The 22932-nt window shown below is 42.3% G+C and overlaps 1 protein-coding gene across 1 annotated transcript in view; it reads left to right on the forward strand.

Annotated features, from left to right (window-relative positions):
• IL17RD (interleukin 17 receptor D) overlaps positions 1–22932 on the forward strand; it is a 60822-nt gene that overhangs the window by 32230 nt on the left and 5660 nt on the right. Inside the window, exons 2-10 of the mRNA XM_090282946.1 lie at positions 7160–7217; positions 11542–11667; positions 15534–15652; positions 16191–16311; positions 19281–19325; positions 19408–19559; positions 20733–20798; positions 21749–21803; positions 22281–22391. Of these exons, the coding sequence (XP_090139072.1) occupies positions 7160–7217; positions 11542–11667; positions 15534–15652; positions 16191–16311; positions 19281–19325; positions 19408–19559; positions 20733–20798; positions 21749–21803; positions 22281–22391 (853 nt within the window). The remainder of the gene's footprint in view (positions 1–7159; positions 7218–11541; positions 11668–15533; positions 15653–16190; positions 16312–19280; positions 19326–19407; positions 19560–20732; positions 20799–21748; positions 21804–22280; positions 22392–22932) is intronic.

Genomic DNA, 22932 nt, shown 5'->3' on the forward strand with positions numbered 1-22932 from the left:
GCTTGCTTTTAACGTTTTGAGAATTGGAAAAGTGGAACAATCCTGTCTATTTCTGAATATCAGCCACAGGAGAGAATATACAGCTCAGATCCTTAACAGACTATTGGATGAAGTACTAGGGCTTTTGCTCTGTGAAAACCAAGGAGGCTGCAGAACTTTGTTTTGTTTTTAAACACAGGGGAAAAAGTCTGTGTGTGTGTGTGTGTGTGTGTGTGTGTCTGGACTTTAACTTCATGTGCATGTTTCTGTGGCAAAGCAATATAAAAATCATAAAGCTGAGCAGGGAAGGACATTTTAAATATATTAAATTCCATTTAGGCCACCATTTAGAAAAGTTGCTATTATTGTAATATATAAATGTATCAAACATTGGATGCCTTAAACTTTTACAACGTTATATGTCAATTAGATATCAACTAAAAAAATGAAGGAAAGAAAAACTGCTATCTGAGAAACAAGTCATAAATGCCTTTAACATATCTTTATTGTTGTGAATGGATTTCCTTGGTGGGGTGGGGGTGGTGGAGAGTGGGCTAGTGAAAAGAAGCTTAGATGAAAAGTCCAGCTCTCAGTTTGATAACTAGGACACATGGTAACTTGGCACAGGTTGGCTCCATGTTAGAGCTCAGAAACAATTGTCCCTTCAGCTTTCCTTTGGGGAGCATGAAATTAGGAACATGTGTGTGCTGATTAGCAACATGTCAGAGATGAATCATGATTACGGCTTTGGTCTGGTGCACAGGCAGTGCTTTGGAGCAGTGATTTCCTACCTCCTTGAGCAAATCTCTCTAATTAGCTTAAGATCTCCGGGTCTTTTTGGGCTGACGTGGTAATTGCTGATGGGAACCCACCGGCACTCCCCCAGAGCTTGTGTGTTCCCCACTAGACATCCGAGACCTCACCTCCCCAAGTCAGGCAGCTGGCTGGCACCCTTGTTTCTGAAGCTGGTTGTGTGTAGATGGGGAGTGAGAAGAACTGCTCCCCGGAATGTGGAGCAAGTATCTTGACTAGATCCAGGCACAAGCTGGCTTTGTGATTTATTTTCCTTGTGTTTTGGGTTTGCCAGCATTCCCCTTGGCTTACATCATCACCTGGGGCTTCTCTGCCTATGCTGACTTTTTTTTTTTTTTTTTTTTTAAGTTAAAGGTTTCAGCTGAAGTAAGTGGGATCTGTCTTCGTTTATGAAACCATCTGAACCTGCATGGAATAAATTGACCCCATGGTCTGCTGCTTGCCCTCACCATGTCCACTGGTCATAGGCATGAAGTGCCTGTCCCGTTTTTCATTTTAAGCTTCAGAGAGCTGTCTGTCTTTTTAATCACATCAGCATACTGGAAACCCATGATAGGGGAAATGTTACGGAAAATAGAGAATTGGCCTTAATTTTAATTAGTTACTCAGTGTACCTGTAAAAACAAAAACAAAAACGAAAAACAAAAAAAATCTGCTTCAGTTCTTTCTGACAAATGCCTGTCTATAAATTTCACCCAAAGTTAGTTCACTAAAATATTACCAGCTTTCTGAAAGTTTCTTAATTGATTTGAAAGCAGTGTTGTTTAAATCTTTCCGTTTGGCATGCCTTCCATTGGAAAAGGGGGCACTGTAATTAGCACGGTCCTTTTCAAAATGCGTTTTCCCAAAATGGCAGTTAAACTATTTGGGAGCTGGGTTGGTAATGTTGCTCTGGGAAGTTGGTGTCTTCGAATGGCCCAGAATCCCCAAGGGCCTCTCAGGAATCTGGCTGTCTGAGGGTCCCTGGTGCTGATGCTGGCTGTTCTGTGGTATCCCGCCCCTGGCTGTCTTTGTGTCCAGGTCTTTGCTTCTTTGCCATATGGATGGAGCCTGATGTGGAGTTTTGCCTTTTGAATTCTATTCCTTTAGCACACTTAAGGGTTATCCTTTCCCCCTCATCTCCTTCCTGACTAAAAGGTGTTTTCTGCATTATGTTCCCATTTGCTGCCTTGGTTCCTGCTCGCCACAGTGTTCATAGCAGAGCTCCAGGCACCTGTGGCTTGCAGCTTAGCTCACATTGGAGCAAATTAAAAACTGCTATTAGTGCAGCAAATGGGGAAGGTTAATGAACTAAGGATGTGACACCCTATGGCCACAACATTGGCATTTATAGTTCTTAAATAACAGGCAACAAACAAGTATTCTTAATCATCAGCTTATTAAATATCAAAATGGGTATAGTAGCTAAAAGCTTGGAATTGTTTCCTGAAAGCTTCCAAACCTGTTGGCCTGCTTTATAAGTTGCCTTATATGTGTTCTTAGTGTGGGCCTTGATTCCAAGCCCATAAATCACCCTGTTCTACCAAGCTAGGTCCTCCTGGGTTCTCTATATGCATTACCTGGCTCGATCATGCCTTCATTAATTCAGACAGACAACTAATATTTATCAAGTGCTGACTATGTGCTGGGCCCAGGACTGTGGGGCAAGCATTCGTGGGGGTGTAGGGAGCTGCCCTGGTCACTTGGCCTTTTCCCTTCAGTCTCTTTCTGTCTCATTCAATCTGAGCACTTATTAGCAATGTAGTCACTGGGTTGTCCTGTTCCCACCAAGACCTTTAACAGAACGCATTCCATAGTTTGGTGGTTAGTGCCTTCTGCCACCTTTCCATCTGCCTCTTCTCCCACAAGGTCTGGATGCTGGAGACAGATCATACCTGAAGATGCCACTTCCTGTGAGTGTTCTCCTGTATGTCTTATTGTATCTCTTCGTAGGGGATACTTTCATATTGTTGTTAGGGCAGGAATCTTCTCAGGCAGGAATGGTGAAATAACCATTTCAATATGTGTCAGATGCTGTGCAGAGTGCTGTATATGTGTCATCTCACATGGCTCCCATACCAGCCCTTTCCAGGAAGTTTTATTCAAACACTTTATATATAGCTCAGGGAAATGAGGCTCAGGAAAGTTTAGAAGCTTGCCCAAAGTTACACAGCTGCAAAGTTGCAGCACAGATTTGAACACACAGCTGTGCGACTCCCAACGCCCATTCTGTTATAACCACTCTTGTATCCCAGACAAGCCCCAGGCTGGCCCACAGAAGTCTACATCTGGGATGGCAAAGTCTCAAGCAGCAGCCCTGATAGATAAGTGTCCCATGTCTGCCTGCATCCAGGGTGGGAGAGAGTACAGTGAGAAGTGATCAGCTTGCTGTGGATGTGTGTGGGAGGGGAACAATGAGAGCTCATGGCATGTGTGACATCAAGATCCATTTCATCCATATTGCAGCTGGTTATGTGTGTATTAGCTTTCAATTGCTGCTGTAATAAGTTACCACAAATTTAGGGGCTTAAACAGCACAACTTTGTTATCTTAAAGTTTTTTTTTAAGATTTTATTTTTAGAGAGAGGGGAAGGGAGGGAGAAGGAGGTGGAGAGAAACATCAGTGCGGGGGAGAAACAGTGATCAGTTGCCTCTCGTATGCACCCCGACTGGAGACTGAACCCACAACCCAGGCGTGCTTCCCAACCAGAAATCAAACTGGCGACCTTTCATTTTTGTGGAACAATGCCCAACCAACTAAACCACACTGATCGGGGCTATTGCCTTAAAATTTTTGAAGTCTGAATTCCAGAATGAGTATTATGGGGCTGAAATCAAGGTGGTGGCAGGGCTGGCTCCTTCTGGAGACTGGAGGGGAGAATCCTTCTTTTTGCCTTTTCCAGCATCTGGAGCCTGCTTGCATTTGTTGGCTTGGCCCCTGCTTTTTCCATCTTCAAAACCAGTAGCAGAGCATCTTTAAATCAATGTCTGTCTGTTTCTCCCTCTCTCTGCCTTCTGCTTCCATGATCATATCTGCTTCCATTATCATTTCTCCTTCTGACTCTAATCTTCCTGGCTCCCTTTTATAAGGACCTTTGTGATTACCTTGAGCTGACCTGGTTAATCCAGAATAATCTCCTCATTTTAGGATGCTTAAAATTAATAACATCTGCATAGGTTTTTTATTTTTCTTTGCAAATGAAACATTTATAGGTTCTGGGGATTATGATGTGGGTATGTCTGGGGGTGCTGTTACTCTGTCTAGCGCAGTGTAAAGAAAACAGTAGTGCTCTGTGGGCTAGCCTGGGCATTCTGTTTCTCAGGCTGTGGGGGCTCTGGAACAGTGGAAGCACTATTCTGGTGTGAGCCAAGGATAGCCTGGTGGACCGTCTGGGTGATGCATGTCTTGAGGAGCCATGCCCCCTATGACTTCCAGGAGTGAAAGATCTTCACAGTGCATGTGATGCTATCTCTTGCTTCCCAGCTTCATGAGCAGGCTTGGATGGTCACAGGGTCTTTTGGAATCTGATTTTCTGTAGAATTAGAATTACCGTTTTGGATCTATATCAGCAGGCATGCTATATGCATCAAATGAGTATACGGGCAGACTGATGTATCAGCAACATAGTTTGATAGGGGCTAGACCAGGGTGGGAAGCCCATGAGGGAGCAGGGTCAGGCTGATAGGAAGGGCATCCCGGGAATATGGAAGTGCTCGAGAATGTGTAGTACAGTGCCCGGAGAGGTTTGGAAGAGGGTGGAAAGGAGTGCCGTGTCAGGAATGGTTTAGGAGGGGCAGGAAGCCCGTGGTGGGCTTGGAGCAAAGGAATGAGGGCAGATTTGCACATTAGGAGATCACCCTGTAGCCAGAGCCCCTTGAAGTCAGGATCCAGGTCTGGTCCAGGGCTGAGTGCCCAGCCCATCACAGGGTCAAGGTGAAATGCTCAGTTGGTAGTGAAGGATGCTGCATGCAAGCCTCACCATCCTTTAAGGCCAGTTCATTTGGAACAGCTCGAGGCACATCACAGAGACCTTACTTAGAGGGATTTAGCTTCTTGTATGAGTGACATAGAACATCTCCTTGTCTTGGGCTCCTTTCCACAATGCATTGCTCATTGCAAGTGCCTAATAATTATGTGTTAAAAACATGTTGCAATAGAAATACAGGGAAGACAAGAAAGAAAATGAAAAGCTGATGAAGTCCTACAAGTAAGGTGATTGGCTACCAGAGTCCTCTGTACCTTGGAGCATGCTGTTAAACAGAATGCATTTCCCTTTGGAAAAGTGCTTCTTTTGCATGGCCTCACAAGGTGCTCCTTACACCCTTCCCAGGGGTAAGCCATGCAAACTATCTTTTAAAAAACACAGTGGAGGAGACCTGGACCCACTGGAGTTAAGTGGTTTGCTGTTGGTATCCAGCTGGAGGATGGAGAGATTGGCCTCTAGATTGCATTTTTGTTTCCCTCCCATGATGTTCCTTTTTCCTCTCCATTTTAGCTCAGTTATCCTTTCCTCTTTTAAGCATCTGGTATGGGGTCATCGTTACTCTGGGTTCATACTTGCTGAGGTGCTACCTGTGGTGTTTCATATACTGTGTGCTTATTTATAGCTGGTTCTTTCCCCCTTTACCTATATCTTATATGCCGTCTACACAGAGACTTCCTGGAGGGCCGGATAGGATTTGAGATTTGTCTTTGTGCCCTTTGTGTGAATGATGTGTTTAGTTATTTTGCTCCTGAGTGCAGGGACAGTGGTTGCTTTGCTCACCACTGTACCTAGCATAATGTCCGGCTCCTAATGGATGGTGAGTGAATTTATGTCCTGAGGATTTGTAAGTGAGAAGGTTGTGGTTTGGGTGGCTGGTATTACTGAAGGGTTGTGAGGATTGCATTGTCCCCGGTCTCCTGCCTGGTCGCGCTTCTCTGGTCTTGGTCATCTGCAAGTTGGGTATCCTCTGGTTGCTTAGACTGGTCTTGTCTATAAGCAGTTATGGCAGACATTAGGGTTTCCATAAGGTAACAACGCTTTGCAAAGTGTTTCAGTTCAAGTGAGAAATTCTGGAATCTTATATATGTGGGGGAAGGGAGGATGGAAGGAGGAGAGCTGGAGAAGGAGGGTGACCAGGAAGAAGGGGGGACCCAGGAGATCTTGGGCTGGTATGCCATGTTGATTTAGATTTTGTTACTGCTTACTCTCCTCACTTTAATTAGAATGATGTGTGTGTGTGTCCTTGTCTGTCCCATTCTGCACAGCTGTGCTTTCCCAAGGCCCACGTTGATATGAGCTCAGGGATACGGTTTCAGCAGGCGTGCCTGGCTTCAGGGTAGGCTGTGTGAGCATGCCTGTAGCATATGGATGTGCTAGGGTTGTGGTCTGAGACCCTGGGCTCCCTCAGAAGTGTTCTGCACTTTTCGTCTTGGTGTAACAATTGCCCATTAAATATCAGGCTGCCAGCATATGGTTTTCCCCAACATCCCCCTTGTTGAGTGGAAACTTTGGCTGTGTGAATAGAATATTTTCCCATCATTTAGTATTTCAGAATTAACATATTTTGGAGAACTCAGCAATTAATGCTGAATAGCACATTTTCAGATCATTACAGAAACAGTTAAGTCAGAGTTGGTAGATCTGTAGCTACTCTTTCCCATGATGGATAAGTGGTGGGTTAGGAAAAGGCGGGGCCAACAAGAGGGTTCTGGGGCTCCCTCTGCGGATGCTGTAATTAAAGTGGGAAGTCTGGTGGAGTTGTTATCCCTGCTGTTAAGAGTGCAGATGGCTAACAGCCACATCACCAAGAGTTAGACCTTTTAAAGTCTTTTTTCTTTTTCTTTTATGACCCACCCTATATATTCCAAGCAAAGGTATGGATGCAGTGAAGAATTTTCTCATTAAAAGTAACAGCTTGTTCCCACACTCATTCCTGGTCTTGGAATGAGAAACCTGTTTCCTTAGACTTGAGGAATTGCCTATCTGTCGTGACTTAATAGAGCTTTTGGACGAGAGTGCCTGGTAGACAAATTTTATAACCAATCAGTGCTCAAAGCGGATCCAACTGGTAGGGCTCCAGCTGGCAACTTATCTCTTTCCCAATTTTACTGTTAATGAATCATTATTTAAGCCCTAAATACAGAACAGCCTGCTCCTATTGTCTTAAGGGAAGTAAGTGCTCATGATCCCTGTGGCCTGGCAGTTTGGAATCTCCTGGGCTGGGGGTTGGGGGTGTGTTGGCAGCCAGAGGGGTAGGCGTGGGTAGAAAGAGTGAAGCATTGGTCAGTGACTGGCATGACCCTGGGTTTCTGCAGTTGTGTGCGTGTTTTGACTCCATAGGGATCTGTGCTGGAAAAGCAAATTTGCTTCACTCCTCATCATGTTTTCTTGTTTTCCCGTAGGGAGTGGGACCAGCTAGCAGAAACAGCAGGCTGCACAATATCACCTTCAGATATGACAGTAAGTAACTGGCTTGACCTCCAAAGAATGAAGCCCTTTGAGTGATCTAAAGCTTACACAGTCGTGCTTAATCAAGGACGCGCTGGGTCCTGGGGTTAAGGAATTTTCTGAACCTGCTTAGATTTGTCAACAGAGCTAAAGTGGCTCAGTCTCAATTAAGCCACTCAATAATTTGAGACAGGTCAAGTGTCCTCTGTAGTGTTTAGAGAAGTTGTGTATGGAGACCTCCCCTGATTTCCTCAGGAAGTAGTCATGTCTGTAAGAACAAATGCAACTGTCTGTAGGGCCCAGCAGGGGCCTCGTGAACGAAGCTGCCCAAGTGCAGGATGCAGAGCACGGTGGGAGTGGCATCCTGGGTAGCCCTGTCTATTCAGAAAGGAGCACTGGCTCCTCTACTCCAGCTGCTTGTGGCCTTGAGGAATTCCCTGACTGTAGCCAGAAGTGATTTCCAAGAAGAGTGGGAGATTTGCATTTTTTGTATGAACATTTTTAATACTGTCATTTATTTAAAAGTTGTCAGAAACACAGAGTGGGCCAGGTGAATCTGTGTTCCAGGTTGGCCCAGGGGCCTTTGATTGGCTGACTGTCTCTGGTGTAGGCCTAGATTCCAACCCTGGTTCCCCACTTACCAGCTGTGAACTGTGGCAGGTGATTTGACTTCTCCAAGCCTCAGTTTTCTCATTATCAGCATCATTTCTTCCTCAGCATAATTTTTTTTTTGCATATAAGTGTAAAGTATAAAAGTATGCAGAATCAATCTGAGGTGTTCCTCAGCATCATTTTGAGGCTTAAACAGATAATGCTTAATATCTATTAATATTACAAGTTATTCCAACTGGAGTTGGAATACAAGCACACTTTTGGCCCTCCTCTTAAGGCTGTATAACTTTGTAGCTGAATTGTTTTCTAAGGGCAAGGTGTGGGTACTTTTTCTGATTAAGCATATATAACCCCCCTCTTGGGCTTTCATGCCCAAGAAGGTAATTTTATAGAATTGTGAGCATTTTAGCCTTATGAGCCATAACTTAAAAGTAAAAATGACAAGACGGAGCTTGATTCACATTTAGTGACCCCTGACGTTTGATTCCTCTCTTGGAGAGGGTTATGAGTCCATGTAATAAGGAAGGGGTGTAGGTCATGTGAGGCCTCTGGAATGATCACTACTAAAGCAGGTTTTCCATGTGGTGTGTACAATCTAACAATTTTAAGATACAAGTATGTATGTCAAATTCATGCCCACAGTGGTTGATGTGGGTAAAGTTAATCAATAGGACTTACATATCAAACAGTCAATTCATGTTAGTGGTGAGTGCATGTTCTTGGTTAATGCTGTGATTCTAATGAAAGATTTGCAAGTCCATGTTACATAATTCAGCTAAGTAAGGGATCTTTCTCTGAGTTAGAGAGTTAATTTCTAATATATGTTCTTGGTCCTGGCAGATCTGGTATTACATTCAAGAGTTCATATTTTCTGGTCAGCTGCAAACAAGTATTTACATCTCTGATATAATATGGTGATTTGTGAAAGAGGATCTATACCTGTAAAATTTAAGAGTATCTTGTTTTCTTCATGGGACTAGATATTTGGCTGATGTATGGGCAACAGCAGACCCTCCATATCACCCTGCCCAGGCTCTGTAGCTTCAGCGTCACTGGAGAGGACACTCCAGCGTCATCACAAGATGTCGATTCAACACGGGAGGAGACAGATACCGTGTCACTCCCGAGTTGGACTGCACAGCCATTCTCGGCGGTGCAGATAGACTCTTAAGAAGCTACACCATCGTCTCTTGAGACGGACGGCTGCCGACGACGACGACGACAATGCCTGTCTCTTAATCATTGTTTTCTTTCTGATTCTTCAGCATTTAATTAGAATTTAATTCACAACTCATATGGACTCCCTGAGACACTTAAAGTTCGTTTACATTTTGGCAAAATGTCTTTTGGGCATAATATTTTGTAACCAAAATTCAAAATGTTAGATTTGCTAATAATTGGATGCAGGCTGTGTAAAGTACATTGTTTTCCATCGAGAAAGATATTTCTCTCTTCCACAAGGAAGTTTCTGTTATTGCTTAGTTGACTGGCTACTAGTTCTGTTTGAAATAGCTAAGAACCAATTACCAATTTTTCACCAAAAGTATTAAACTCCAAAATCTTATATTTTTATTACTTTGCCATTTAGTGCTACAAAGAAAGAAAATATCTTGCTATTAAGTCAAAACCAAATTTCACAGGTCTCCTTGCCTCCTTTCACATTGCATTTCTTGTTTCTTCTTCAGGTTCTGAGGGGGCAATGCCTGAATAGGTTGTAATACATTTTCTTAAATCTTAGACTTTTTATTTGCATAATTATATTTGCAGAAAGCCGGAGAGTGCTAATTTTGGCATTAGGAGTGAACAAAGAAAAAAAACATGGTTTCCTCTTGTTAACACATCTTTTCCTAAAGCTGAAGAAGAAGATTTCTCTTTCACTCTAGACCTCAAAAAATGAAAATGTTTGAGCTTTACAAGTGTGATGGGATCTTGTCGTTTTTTATATTGGGAAGCTAGGCTCAGCTAGGAATTTTGCAGGTTGAACTCTTCTGATTCAGAACTCATTTGAGCAGTAAGCTCTGTGCTGATGATGGAATGGCAAGAGCCCTGCATGAGCATCTGAGGCTGCTTTCTGTCCTGACCCTGGGCTGATCAGTGCTGGGATCCTAAATCACCCAGCTGATCTCCCAAGGTGCAGTTTCCTCATTTGTATCATGTGGATATTAAACCAGATGTTTAAAATTTTTTTCCCTATTCTAAAATTCTCTCCAGAGAACACATGTTGAATGCATTGAGAGTGAATTTTCATCAGAAGTGGAATTCAATTTTATTCATTATTAACATATTTTCAGAAGAAGTAATATCAAAACGTCGAGGGCTGTATTTGAAGCAGCTAGGAGTACCTACACCTAATATGATCAGGCAGGAAAGCAGGATGTAAAGCAGTGTGGAAAATCGAGTTTTAAAATAGAGGCGTGCATTTTAGTGCCTGTGTGTTGTACTTTAATAAGAAATTTAAAAAGGAGAAATGGTACATGCACATTAAAAGGCTTGGAAAACTGTCCATTCAATATTAGCAGTTACTTCTGTGGGTGGAAGGTTCTGGGTGACTTATATTTTTCCAATATTCTCTTTTAATTTTTAAATATCCAGTGAACATTTTTAGTCATAGAAATGGCAAATGTGTGGTTCAGTGTGGGGGGAGCATGAGGAGAGATGCAGCAGACTCACGAAGCTTCTTAGAAAACCCCTCTGAATGCTTCCCCTCGAAGGAAGACTCTCTGACTTCAGAGGGGTAATGGGTAGGTTGATGGAATTGAAGACCTTTTGCAGCAAATACCAAAGAGAGTTTTCAAGTTTAATCATTGAGAAAGAAACAGAGATGAAGCAGAGTAAGGATTATGAACTGGTGTCTGCCAGGGTTGGCTGGTGGTTCTCCCTGTGTAAGTGGCCATTTTCAGAAATCCCAGCCCGTCTGGCTGGAGGCTTCTGGCAGCTCTGTAGGATCTTGCAGCCTTTGAAAGTATATTTAGCAAAACCAGGTGGCACAGCTGCTCGCATTGTCTTGGCCACATTCACAGGTGGCAGTGAACCATGTCTTCAAGACAAAATCAAAGAATCGGGGGTTTTGGTTTTTCAGCAGTGTGGACTCTGCATTTGGTGGGTGTCTTTGATGACACATGGTGTGTGGGAACAAAACCTTTACCCTTGCTGAAGCTAGTTAACATTTGATGGTGCTTTGCTTATCACCAAGTCAGTCAGTATCTTTTGCAGCTGCTAATTGGGTTTTTAACATCTTCGCTCTCCCGTGAGTTTCTGTCCTCATTTTATTTCCTTTTCCCCATATACCTTGCCCTCTAGGTTTCTTCTGAAAACAAGCAAATCCAGATTATTTAGCCACTGTTTTGTTTCACTTCACTCTCTAATGCTGACAACTAATTGAATTGATGTAAATAATTATTGATTTGGGTAAAATGTCATAATAGTAAAAAAGTTCATGCCACATACACACACACAGACTCCAGCCCATGTAGGATCCTTCTAACACTGTCTTGGAATTTAACTCAAGGGGTGGGTGGTGGTGATGGTGGCACTATAAATAAATCCCACTGCAGCATCTTAAGAGTTTCCAAATAGTCAACCATTGATGTTGTACTTGGGTTTTTGAGGCACGTGGAAAGGATTTGGCCACCTGCAGACATGCTCTGCATAATTTGAGAAGATGAACTTGGAAATAAAAACTAAAATTTTAAATGTGACTGTTCTTGTTCTCCCAACTCTCTAGACTGTACCACATACTTGAATCCAGTGGGGAAGCATGTGATTGCTGATGCCCAGAACATCACCATCAGTCAGTACGCTTGCCACGACCAGGTAGCAGTCACCATTCTTTGGTCTCCAGGGGCCCTTGGTAAGTGGTCAAAATGGAATCCACAGTGTTGGCTTGGGTGGGTAGTGCCCAGTGCAAGGGTCGCACACCTGATGGCTTCCAGGGGCTAGGCAGGTCTTGACATGAGAATAGCTTTGCTTGGCCTGGGCATAGACATGCTTTCTACTTTTGTGCATATACATGCTGGGCATGCTCATGGCTTGATGCTAGGCCCTGTGGCTCATCTTTTGTTCCCTTGGTTCTTAGTGAGAGAGATGTGGGCTTGAAAAATACTACTGTGTGAGTGATAAATGTCACAGGCCTTGCGTGACCTGTGTGTCTCAGATGTAACGAGAGGATGGGTTGCCCATCCAAGGATGTGAAGGTTTCGGCATTCAGCATTAACAGTCTCCACCCACACAGAGATGTGCAGGCCCAGCATTGGCACATCTTGTGAGTTTTCAGGAAAATTCCAGTTTTCACGAGAAACCATGAAATAAACAATTTTTAAATGTTGGCAACTAATTGAATTTTTATTTAAACAGTGTGGTCTGAAAAAACCAAACTAAAACAAAGAAACAGAAAAAAGCAAATCCACATTATCTGGCCAGATTCAGGTTGGCGCCGTGTCTGCTTGTCTTCTTTAATGAATTGATGATACACAGGAGAGGGTGGATAGTTAAGTGTGGGATGTGGGCCTGGGTTTGAACCTAGAATCACAAGAGACCTTCAAACCTCACTGAGCCCTAGCTTTCCTGTCTGTAAAGTGCAAAGGACTGCCTTCTGTTTGTTGTAAGAGTTAGAGACACAAATGGCAAGTTTTTACAGAGAGCTCTTAAGATTAACTGTGGCTGTTGTTATTATCATCAGAACCTGATCATTTGACATTGCCACTCAATCTTAGAATTTAAAAATCATGTGGCCAAGGGAAAAGTAAAATGAAGTCTGAATTTTGAAATCTGAATGGGATAAATCTCAGGAGAACCAGATTGTAGGAGAGGTAAGTGCAGAGAGAGGGAGATGCATCAGGCCTGTGGACCTGACTCACTTACTCATGTAAATACTGCTGGGTCTGAACCTAATGGGTTTCCAAAAATTACATAATCTTAACATTTAAAGATACAGACATTCTCTGTGGATAAAAGGGAAATGGTTGGTCCATGTAAGGCTAAATGCTTCGTGTTGACTTGATGAAATGCAGGCTCCAAGTAAGAGGTGATAGCTGGTGGTAGGAAACCAACCTATGGAGCTCTGAGGCAGAAGGTTGTGTTTTACCTGCTTGATGGTTTGGCGGGCCTAGTGGGGAGGTGGCTGGACAGGTTCTCTCAGTTACTGTTAGGTTCTGTCCAGGAAGCTCCTTGGGAGCCAGAAAAGCATATGGGTTAAAAGCGTTCTGGGTTTGAATCCCATCTCTGACATTTAATTCCTGTGTGACTCTGAGCAAGTCATTTAGTGTCTCTACACCTCAGTTTCTGCTTGAATAAAATGGGGATAATAATACTTTCTTTTATGGTTGTTTGGAGGATTTAATGACTTAAGTGATGGGAAGGGGTAAACAAGTTCCTTTATGGGAAGCTGCCCTATAGAATTGCTAAACATTATGTAACTACAAGGTACTAATATTATTACGATAAAGATGTTACTGTGATTTAAGATTTACATTTGCTGCCTCTCCCCTACTCCCAGACTTGGTGTAGTGGGTTTTCAGGCAGGCCTTTTAAAAATAAGGACTAAAACCATCCACTGCCACCCCAGCTGATGAATTTTTAGGTAATTGTGAGATGTAGGGTCTTTAATCATACTAATGACCTGACTTTTGTTAAAACACTTCTGGAGGCATTGCATGAATTAAATCTTAACATAAATAATAAGAATTTGTTTTAAAAATTGGGGGGAGGGGAGGAATCTCAAAAGATGAGTTTTTGTGAGATCTATTAAATAGTTGCCTGATCTTGTTAGCATGTTTGAATCTCAGGCTGTTGGTCAGCTGGTCACTCCCAAAGGAAATTAAGTACTTGAAATACAACAGTCTTTATACCTGTACACTCTCAACTCAGACCCCTTAAAACAAGAAGCTTTAGTTGTAGCTCCTTTGCCCTGCTCACCATAAAGTATATGTTCTTCTTCAAATAGTTACAGGATTGGAGAATCTACTTGAAAGAGAAAAAGATTTCCCTGGCCTTTGCCATCCATAATTTTCCCACCTGGTTAATTGCATCCTGTGTAATTACTCTGGCCCTGGGAGGGGAAGGGGTGAAAATGTCTCCTTGTCTAGTGTTCAGAAAGAATGTGAAATTGATATTGTGCCAATTGAGGCCGGCTTGGGGGATCTCCAGCTGCAGTTGGACCACTCCAGTCTCCATGGGATACAGAGCCCCGGTACTGGCTCTTGTGGACATCAGAGCTTAATCCTTTTGAAAGCATCTAGTCCAACATGCAGCGGGGGGAAGCTCAGGTGGCAGGAGGCTGAGCCTGCGCCTTTCAGCAGCACGGTGGGTGTCTCGGGGCCTCTGAGTGCCGTGTGAAGAGCACACACTGGGCAGCTCTTGCGTATTTGCCTTTCAGGCATGATTAGAGCAAGAACTGCTTTGTAAATCAGATAGGCATTTTCCTAAGCTATTTAATCTCAAGCCTAGGAACCCCTTGGACACAGACACACACTTTTGGGGAATTTTGTATGTTGCTCATTGAAACATAGCTACAAATGTAGGGCTAATACTTAAAGGGGAAACAATTGTTTGGGCCGAGTCTCTAGACAGCGTGGGGAATTATCAATTGGATATATACCCTGTTTTTAATGACCTAGAAATTATGTATTCCACTGCAGACTTTTTATGGTCAACTGTGACTAGAGTCTAAATATTTTAACCCTGATACCGTAGAGGCAATGAGCATATGTGAAATGGCTAGCTGGATTAGAGATTAATTAAGTAGTAATGGTGTGACAGAAAATCACCTGGCCTATACCAGAGGAATGTAGGATATGTGTTTTTCCTTTCTGTAAACTCAGATATTCTGGCCAGAGTAAGAATTCCTTCAACTCTGCTATGTAGGTGGAGAGGCTGATAATCTTGGAGGAAGGAAAGTGTATTCAAAAGTACAATGATTAAGTCCACTTTAATATATATATGTGTATATATATATATATATACACATATATATATTGTTGATTATGCTACTATAGTTGTCTCAATTTTCCCCCATTGCCCCCTCTGCCTGGTACCCACCTTCCCTCCAGCAATTGCCCCCATAGATCATGTCCATGGGTCGTGCATTTAAGTTCTTTGTCTTTTCCATTTCCTATACTATTCTTAACGTCCCCCTGTCTATTTTGTTCCTACAATATGCTTCTTAATCCCTGTACCATTTCCCCATTTCTCCCCCTTGCCCCTCTCTGATGATAACTCTTCAGATGATCTCCATACCTATGATTTTGTTCCTCTTCTGGTTGTTTGTTTAGTTTGTGTTTTAGATTCAGTTGTTGATAGCTGTGAATTTGTTGCCATTTTAATGTTCATAGTTTTTATCTTCTTTTTAAAAAATAAATCCCTTTAACATTTCATGTAATAATGGCTTGGTGATGATTAACTCCTTTAGATTTTCCTTGTTTAGGGAGCACTTTATCTGCCCTTCCATTCTAAATTATAGCTTTGCTAGATAGAGTAATCTAGGTTGTAGGACCTTGCTTTTCATCACTTCAAATACTTCTTGCCAGTCCCTTCTTGCCTGCAAAGTTTCTTTTGAGAAATCAGCTGATAGTCTTATGGAGACTCCTTTGTAGGTAACTCTCTCCTTTTCTCTTGCTGCTTTTAAAATCCTCTCTTTATGTTTGGCATTTTAATTGTGATGTGTCTTGGTGTGGTCCTCTTTGGGTCCAACTTTAAATAAAAGCATTCGACTTTGCTTAGGCATTGAATTCCTGAAAGGATTTCGAGTCATACTGGAGGAGCTGAAGTCAGAGGGACGACAGTGCCAGCAACTGATTCTGAAGGACCCAAAGCAGCTCAACAGTAGCTTCAAAAGGACTGTAAGTCACACGTGGGGAATGTGCTCCTGAAGACACGCATTGTTCTAGGGGGCTGAATGGTCTATTCACAGTCTGTGAAACTGGAGAAGGAGGGGCTTTGGGGTCCACCCCACATTCCAAGGTGGGCAAGAATGGCGGTCAACACTGCCAGCCTGCTCCACACTCCCTGAGAAATCCTCCAGCACTTCTCACTGGTAAACACATCTCTCGGGTTACATGCTGGAACAGCCATCCTGGAAGGTGCTTTGTACTCTTAGGAATGTATGTGGGCTCCTTCCTACCATCTTTGAAGTTCAGTGTTAACAAGCGCTGGCTTCCTTGCCAAAGAACAGACGGCATTGTTAATCTTCATTTCAGTGAGGGAGCCAAACCTAAGCTTGGTCCAGAAAATAGACCTGACTTCCTTCTTCCCTGGGACACATCCTCCAGCTCTGGAACTGTGTCTGGATGACTGTCAGGGAGGACTGAAGCTCTCTTGGGTAGGTGGAGGGGTGGGTAATTTCTCCATGATGTCACATGTGATTTTGTTCCCATTTAGGGAATGGAATCTCAACCTTTCCTGAATATGAAGTTCGAGACGGATTACTTTGTTAAGATAGTTCCTTTTCCTTCCATTAAAAACGAAAGCAATTATCACCCTTTCTTTTTTAGAACCCGAGGTGAGTATGGCTTCTTCTGCCTGGTTCCCATGGTGAGACTTCTGCTCTTAATGTTCAACATATATGTGTTCAAGAGCCCACAAAATAGTGGTATGAAACCATGATGGTGAAGAGAAAAGCATTCAGAAGCAACTTTTAGAATAAAGATTTGACCCAGGAAGCATTAATCTAACCAGAAATACCCATTCCTGGTTTGGTCTAGAGTAGACATGATGGTTGATTTTTTTTTTTTTTTTTTTTAGAGGGTGCTGTTAGTCATATACTAAAACCATTTGATTAAAAAAAAAAAATAGGACTAAATCCTGGATGGGTAGCTCAGTTGATTAGAGCATGGTCCCAATATGCCAAAATTGTGAGTTCAATCCCCAGTCAGATAAGAATCAAGCAATTAATGCATCAATAAGTGGAACAATAAATTGATGTTTCTCTCTCTCCCTCTTTGTCTCTCTCTGCCTCTTCCTCTCTCTAACATCAATAAAAAAACATCAATAAAATCTAAAAAAAATAGGAATAAAAAGAATAGGAAAAAAAATAGGAATAAAATATGTAAGTTGATTTTGGGGTGTAGAACATAAAACTATTCCATCTTTTATGTGTCACCTGGAGGGTGGCCTCAGTGAGTGATTACCTGTCATTTTCTGGATTAGATTAAGAGAGTTAAGCAGTGTTCCTGAGATCACTTCCTAGAAATTTATTCTTTCTACTTACATATTTTGCATATATGTACCAGGCCCTTTTCTATATCTTTCCAAATACTAACTCAGTTTCCCCCCATGACAGCCCTACAAAGAATTGGTAATTAGATGTGGAATCACACACACAGAGGTCAAAGGGCTTTCTGGAGCTGGGATTTGAACTCCAGAACTCTGACTATCCACATTCTCATACCACTACTGTGCTGGGCTCCCTTTTCTGCCCGGCTCTCCCTTTCCATCTGTTTTGCACATGGTGTCTCTTTCATCTCCCTGAATTGCTGCTTTCCGTGTTGGTGCCCAGGCGCCCTGCAAGCCACAGCAGTGCTCTCTTGCCTTCCTGGTCAATCTTTCTGTCTGCCATTCCAGGCTCTGGATGGTAAGCCATCAGTACAACCCGACATCCCCTCCTGTGTGGTCTGGTTTCTGTTCTTCTCTGGGATATTTTTATTCTCAACTCCAGCCTTCACCAGTGTTTCTTTCCAACTGAAGAATTTTTACTCTGGTTGTTTTCTTCTCGTCGGCAGCCATCCGTCTCGAGAGACGATGGTGTAGCTTCTTAAGAGTCTATCTGCACCGCTGAGAATGGCTGTGCAGTCCGACTCGGGAGTGACACGGTATCTGTCTCCTCCCATGTTGAATCGACATCTTGTGATGACGCTGGAGTGTCCTCTCCAGTGAAGCTGAAGCTACAGAGCCTGGGCAGGGTGATATGGAGGTTCTGCTGTTGCCCATGCAGCAGACCCCCCCTCTCTTCGCAGCTGAAGGATCCAAGGGAAAGACGGAGTCAATACAACTTGGCTTCAGGTGCGCCGCAGGAGTTGCCGGTGTTGACTACAACGTCAAACCGCCTTAGGGACTCCGGCTCCGGATTTTCTGTCGGGGTTTACTCCCTTAGCCTTTCCCCTGAAGAGGTATGCCACAAGGCAGCGGAGGTTTTTTGGAGTCAGAGTTTTCCTTCTCTGATGTGCCCTGACTGGAAGATCGAACCAGCGACACTTAGCTCGCAGGCCGATGCTCAATCCACTGAGCCAAACCAGCCAGGGGTTGTTTTCTTCTAGTCTATCTTTATTTTCTTAAAAACTCTGCTTGTTTTCTTGCAGCAAAGATATTTTATAACAATTGGACTCATTGTCTTAATTAAGTAAGATTCCATGGGGAAAAGACCGTTAACACTTAACAATATCTCTTGATGCCTTACACTTAACAGCCAGAGAGAGGATTCAAAGCATGTGTTAATGAAAAATTAGCCTAAATCAAACCTTGCATAATTTAAGATTAATTTTTCCCATTTGAATCAGTCAGTATCTCTATCTGGATGTGAAGCAGAGGCAGGGGATCCGTTTACCACTTTCAGTGCAGTGACCTTGAGGCTGCCTTCGGTCTTCATGGAATTGTATGGACATTTCCCAGAGGGTTCTCCTGGGTTAGCAACATGGCATATTGAACTAGCTGGCCTCTCTCAATGAGTTTTTATTGCATTGCAATCGTGTTTCAAAGCTACTGGCTTTGGTGCCTGGTTTTCAGCACTGTTGCTACTCCTTAGTACATGCCTGATGTCATTTTTAGACTCCATCAAAAGGATTTTACTTTAGAATGCTAGTGAAGGTTAAAATAACCCTGAGATAGCTCTGGCCAGTGTGGCTCAGTTGGTCGGGCATCGTCCTGCAAACTGAAAGATCATGGGTTAAATTTCTGACCAGGGCACATGCCTGGGTTGTAGGCTTGGTCCCCAGTCAGTGTTTCTCTCTTGCCTCGATGTTGCTCGCTCTCTTTCTCCCTCCCTCCTCCTCTCTCTAGAATCAATAAAAAAGGGAAAAAATGGAGATAATAATGGCACCAACTTAAAAAATATAACCCTGAGACAATTAACAGTCTCAACCCGATCTCCTGTGCCGAAACACCCCCCACAGTGGGACAGAGGACAGCATCACTTCTGTTCACAGCTGAAACAGCCTCCTTGTGGCAGGAGTATGAACATAATGCTGCCACCCCTGGCTGCTGGCCTTGAAACTACATAATGCTTGACAAGCTTTTAAAATCTGGGTGACTTTGTAGTCTGTTTTTTTTTTTTTTTTAACTACATTAATATTTTATATTGTTCAGTTTAAGTCTTCATATGATACAGCTGCGCTATACTGAAAATCATTGTTGAATTGATGTATTTTATACTCTTCCCAGCAGCACTCAGTGCCAGATATTTATAGTTTATTGGATTATTGGACAAGAAAAATGTCAAACTGTCTTATAACCAAAAATATACATCTCTCTTAATAGCCTGTGACCTGTTATTACAGCCGGAAAACCTGGCCTGTAAACCCTGTAAGTATAGCAGTTCTTCTCCCAACCCCGGGTGGTGTTGGCTGGCGTTGGGGCGCTCACTCCTGGTCCTTTCTCCTCCCAGTCTGGAAGCCCCGAAACCTGAATATCACCCAGCACAGTTCGGATATACAGGTGTCCTTTGACCACGCACCACATACCTTTGGCTTCCGTTTCTTCTATCTTCATTATAAACTCAAGCATGAGGGATCCTTCAAGCGAAAGACTTGTAAACAGGTGAGCTGCTAGTTGTACATAAAGAAGTATGACATGTTTTAAAGTGACCCCTGCACCCCTTGAATTTGAATGGTTCAATTTGAGCATTAGGTGTTTTTGACTCTCAGTAGTGAGTAGATATTCCAGAGTATTATCACTGGGTTTATCTCAGGTCATCATGCCATCATCCCTCACTCCCCTGTTATCTATACCCCAGCTATCCGGGACCAGCCTGGTAAAAATATTACCAAGGAATTAAAATAATTAAGTATTTCTAGTCTGTTCTTCTATATTTCAAACATTAATCAGGTGCCCACTGTGTGCCAGTCACCAGGCTTTACGCTCATTGAGTCCTTACAACCCTATAAAACAGAGGCTGCTGTCATTCCCACTTTATGGATGGGAAACCTGAGGCTCAGGGAGGTCACCTGGCTTGCTCAAGGTTACAGTTAGTAAGTGGAAAAACCACATGTAGGAAGCCACGTCACTAGCATTTCAGTAGGTACTGATTTTACACATAGACAAAGTTAAATAGAAACTCAGTAATCAAGTTTTTAAACTGGAGGCAGTCGGAGTGGTAAACCTTTTTTTATTTTAGCTTTATTTTTTATAAAATGTTTAAATATTTTTTAAGTTTTATTTTTTATTGTATTTTTTCCCATTACCATTTAGTCCCCTTATACTTACCTTCTCCCCCCGCTCCCCGCAATCACTACACTCTTGTCCACGGAAGTTCACAGTACTTCTAGATCGCCCCCTGGGAGCACCAAGAGAGGTCTTCAGTGCTGGCGGAAGACCCCAGCATCTTTCTGGGCATGCTCCTGTGTGTGTTGAGTTTTGCTTTTCTGATGGCTCTCACCTATTCATTGACCTTTGACCTTCTTAAATTAAAATTTCCCCACCCTTTTATTAAATAACGGGTATTCTAACTACATAGTTTCTTTATTTTCAAATCAGATATTCCTGCTAAGGGCACCACTGGCTAAGTGTACAATATGACAGGGGTCCCATACTCCCCTGGGCCTTTATCAAAGTGGAGTTCAGATAAGGTGGCAGATAAACAGAGTTGCTTTCTGATTTGATTGATGTCTTCTGGAAACATGTGTGAGACTGGTGGCATCAGTTCTGGGGAAAGAAAGGGATCCTGATGATGTTTATCCAAGAAGCAAGTTTTAAAGTATTGTTTCTTTGCAGGAGCAAAATACAGAGACAACCACCTGCCTCCTTCAAAATGTATCTCCAGGGGATTATATAATCGAGGTATTTATAAATCAAGAGAGCCCTATTATTAATTCTACAGAATGAGTCCAGTTCATTTAGAATTCCAACTGTTTACACCACTAAAATTCAAGTCATTGAAGGTATGCAGTTATATTTTTACATGGTCCTTAACATGCTTTTAAAAATATTTATATGAAATTGATCTTTGATTTTTTCATTAAATATTTCAAATAAATATTTTTATGTAACCATGTAGTCCACATAACCATTATTTTAAATTCTGTATAGTATTCCTTCTTCCTTACAAACATATATATATTTTAAACTTTAGCTTCTAAAATGTCTTGTTTTACTAATAAAACAGCAAAGCAAAAGTTATGCCCAATATATCTGCCTATACTTCTCTAGGTTTCTCCTGACATTCTTCTGTATAAATTTATATGAGTTCCACTTAAAAGAGCATGTAAATGATATACTTTTTCTTTTTGTGGATTTCTTTTCCAGTATCAAAAATACTATAACAACAGGAGTGAAAGAAAAATAGACATTAAAAATTTGTCCATAGCCTTCCTATTCAAAGACAACCACCATGACATTTTGGTAGAAACACCTAGTTCTTGCCTTGCTCTATAGCACTATGTGGTTTTGAACAGACACCCCCTCTTAAAGCATTAATGGAGGCCCATTAAGATCAGTGATACGATGCCATTCTCATTGAAAATCGTTAGAATGCGGAGCTCACTAGCTGATTTCATCAATGAATAAGCAGCCTTTTGATTTATGAAGTTGAGACTTACGAGTTAGTAAAGCAGAGATGTGTCTGACTATTAATATCTAGTCAGTCTTAGCTCATAAATGATCACAGCCAGCAGCCTCCTTTCCCTTCCCCTGTTCCTTCTGCCCCACATTGCCCAGAGATGACAAAAGAATGAAATCTGTTCAGATGCTATCACTTAAAAATATAATAATATACATACTCTGTTTTGCAGCTGGTGGATGACACTAATATAACAAGGAAAGTGATGCATTATACCTTAAAGCCAGGTAAGAATTTTTTTTGTTTGAAATGTTGGCTCTGGACTGTAGTACACCAAGGCGTCTGTACCTAATGGTTTACAAAAACAAAGCACAACAAAACTTGAGCTCCTCTCTCAAAGGATGTTCAATCAAATCTGACTTTCCTCTGCCCTAATGTGGATGCCTGGAAGATCAAAGCAAGTGTGGTGTGTGTTGCTGGAACTAAATAAATAGTCAATTGTCCTTAGAAGAAAAGTGGTGGTGAGACGGGGAGGTTTCCTTAGGCAAAATTCTCACTCAAAGGTATTTACAGTTAGAAGACTAACTGTTGAGTTGTTTCTTCAAAATGAATCCTTTTTAAATTACTAAACCAGTACTAGAGAAAGGTGGTCAAGGGGTCCTAGAAACTGTTATGTGGCTTATGTTGAAAAAGAAAAAAAAAAAAGTCTCTTTGAAGCTGCTGTGCTGCTTAAGTTGAAAAGCCTTCTCTTTGAACTTTTCCAGTGCATTCCCCTTGGGCTGGGCCCATCAGAGCTGTGGCCATCACCGTGCCTCTGGTGGTCATATCGGCATTCGCAACACTCTTCACTGTGATGTGCCGTAAGAAGCAACAAGGTATGTGTGTGGTGTGTCCCCGCCAGGGGGCAGGACCTGTGTGCTCGGTGCCTCCACATGGGTATCTGGGAAGCTACTTAGCTTCTTAGTTTCCTAGCTACAGTACTTTCTAGAATTAAAATGCTTGACATTTAACCTCAGGAGTCACTAAAAGGACAGGCATACGTCTATTCTCAAACTTGATATAGTAAATTCAAGAGCATGAAGGAAGTCTTAAGGTATGAATAAGGATAAAGGTAGGGCTTGATTATTTATAAAAGTCAAGTATCAGGAGGGAACCTTCTGGGGAGGTGGAAATGTTCTATATCTTGATCTGAGTGGTGGTCATGTAGGTGTATACTTAGATAAAAAATGTGATATACTCTTAAGATTTATGCACTTTACCTTTGTAAGTTATACTTCAATAAAAAAGTGTTTTGTTTTGTTTTTAAAGCTGTATTCTGCCAATGCTGGTTGGACCAGTAGGTGCACTTGGTTGCAAGAGTTTGTTCTGGGTGCTCCCTAAAGTGTTCTTGGTTTGCTCAAGGTCAATTTTAGGTGA

This window comes from Furipterus horrens, unplaced genomic scaffold, assembly GCF_987537825.1.
Source record: "Furipterus horrens unplaced genomic scaffold, mFurHor1.1.pri manual_scaffold_7, whole genome shotgun sequence".
In the NCBI taxonomy this organism is placed as follows: Eukaryota; Metazoa; Chordata; class Mammalia; order Chiroptera; family Furipteridae; genus Furipterus; species Furipterus horrens.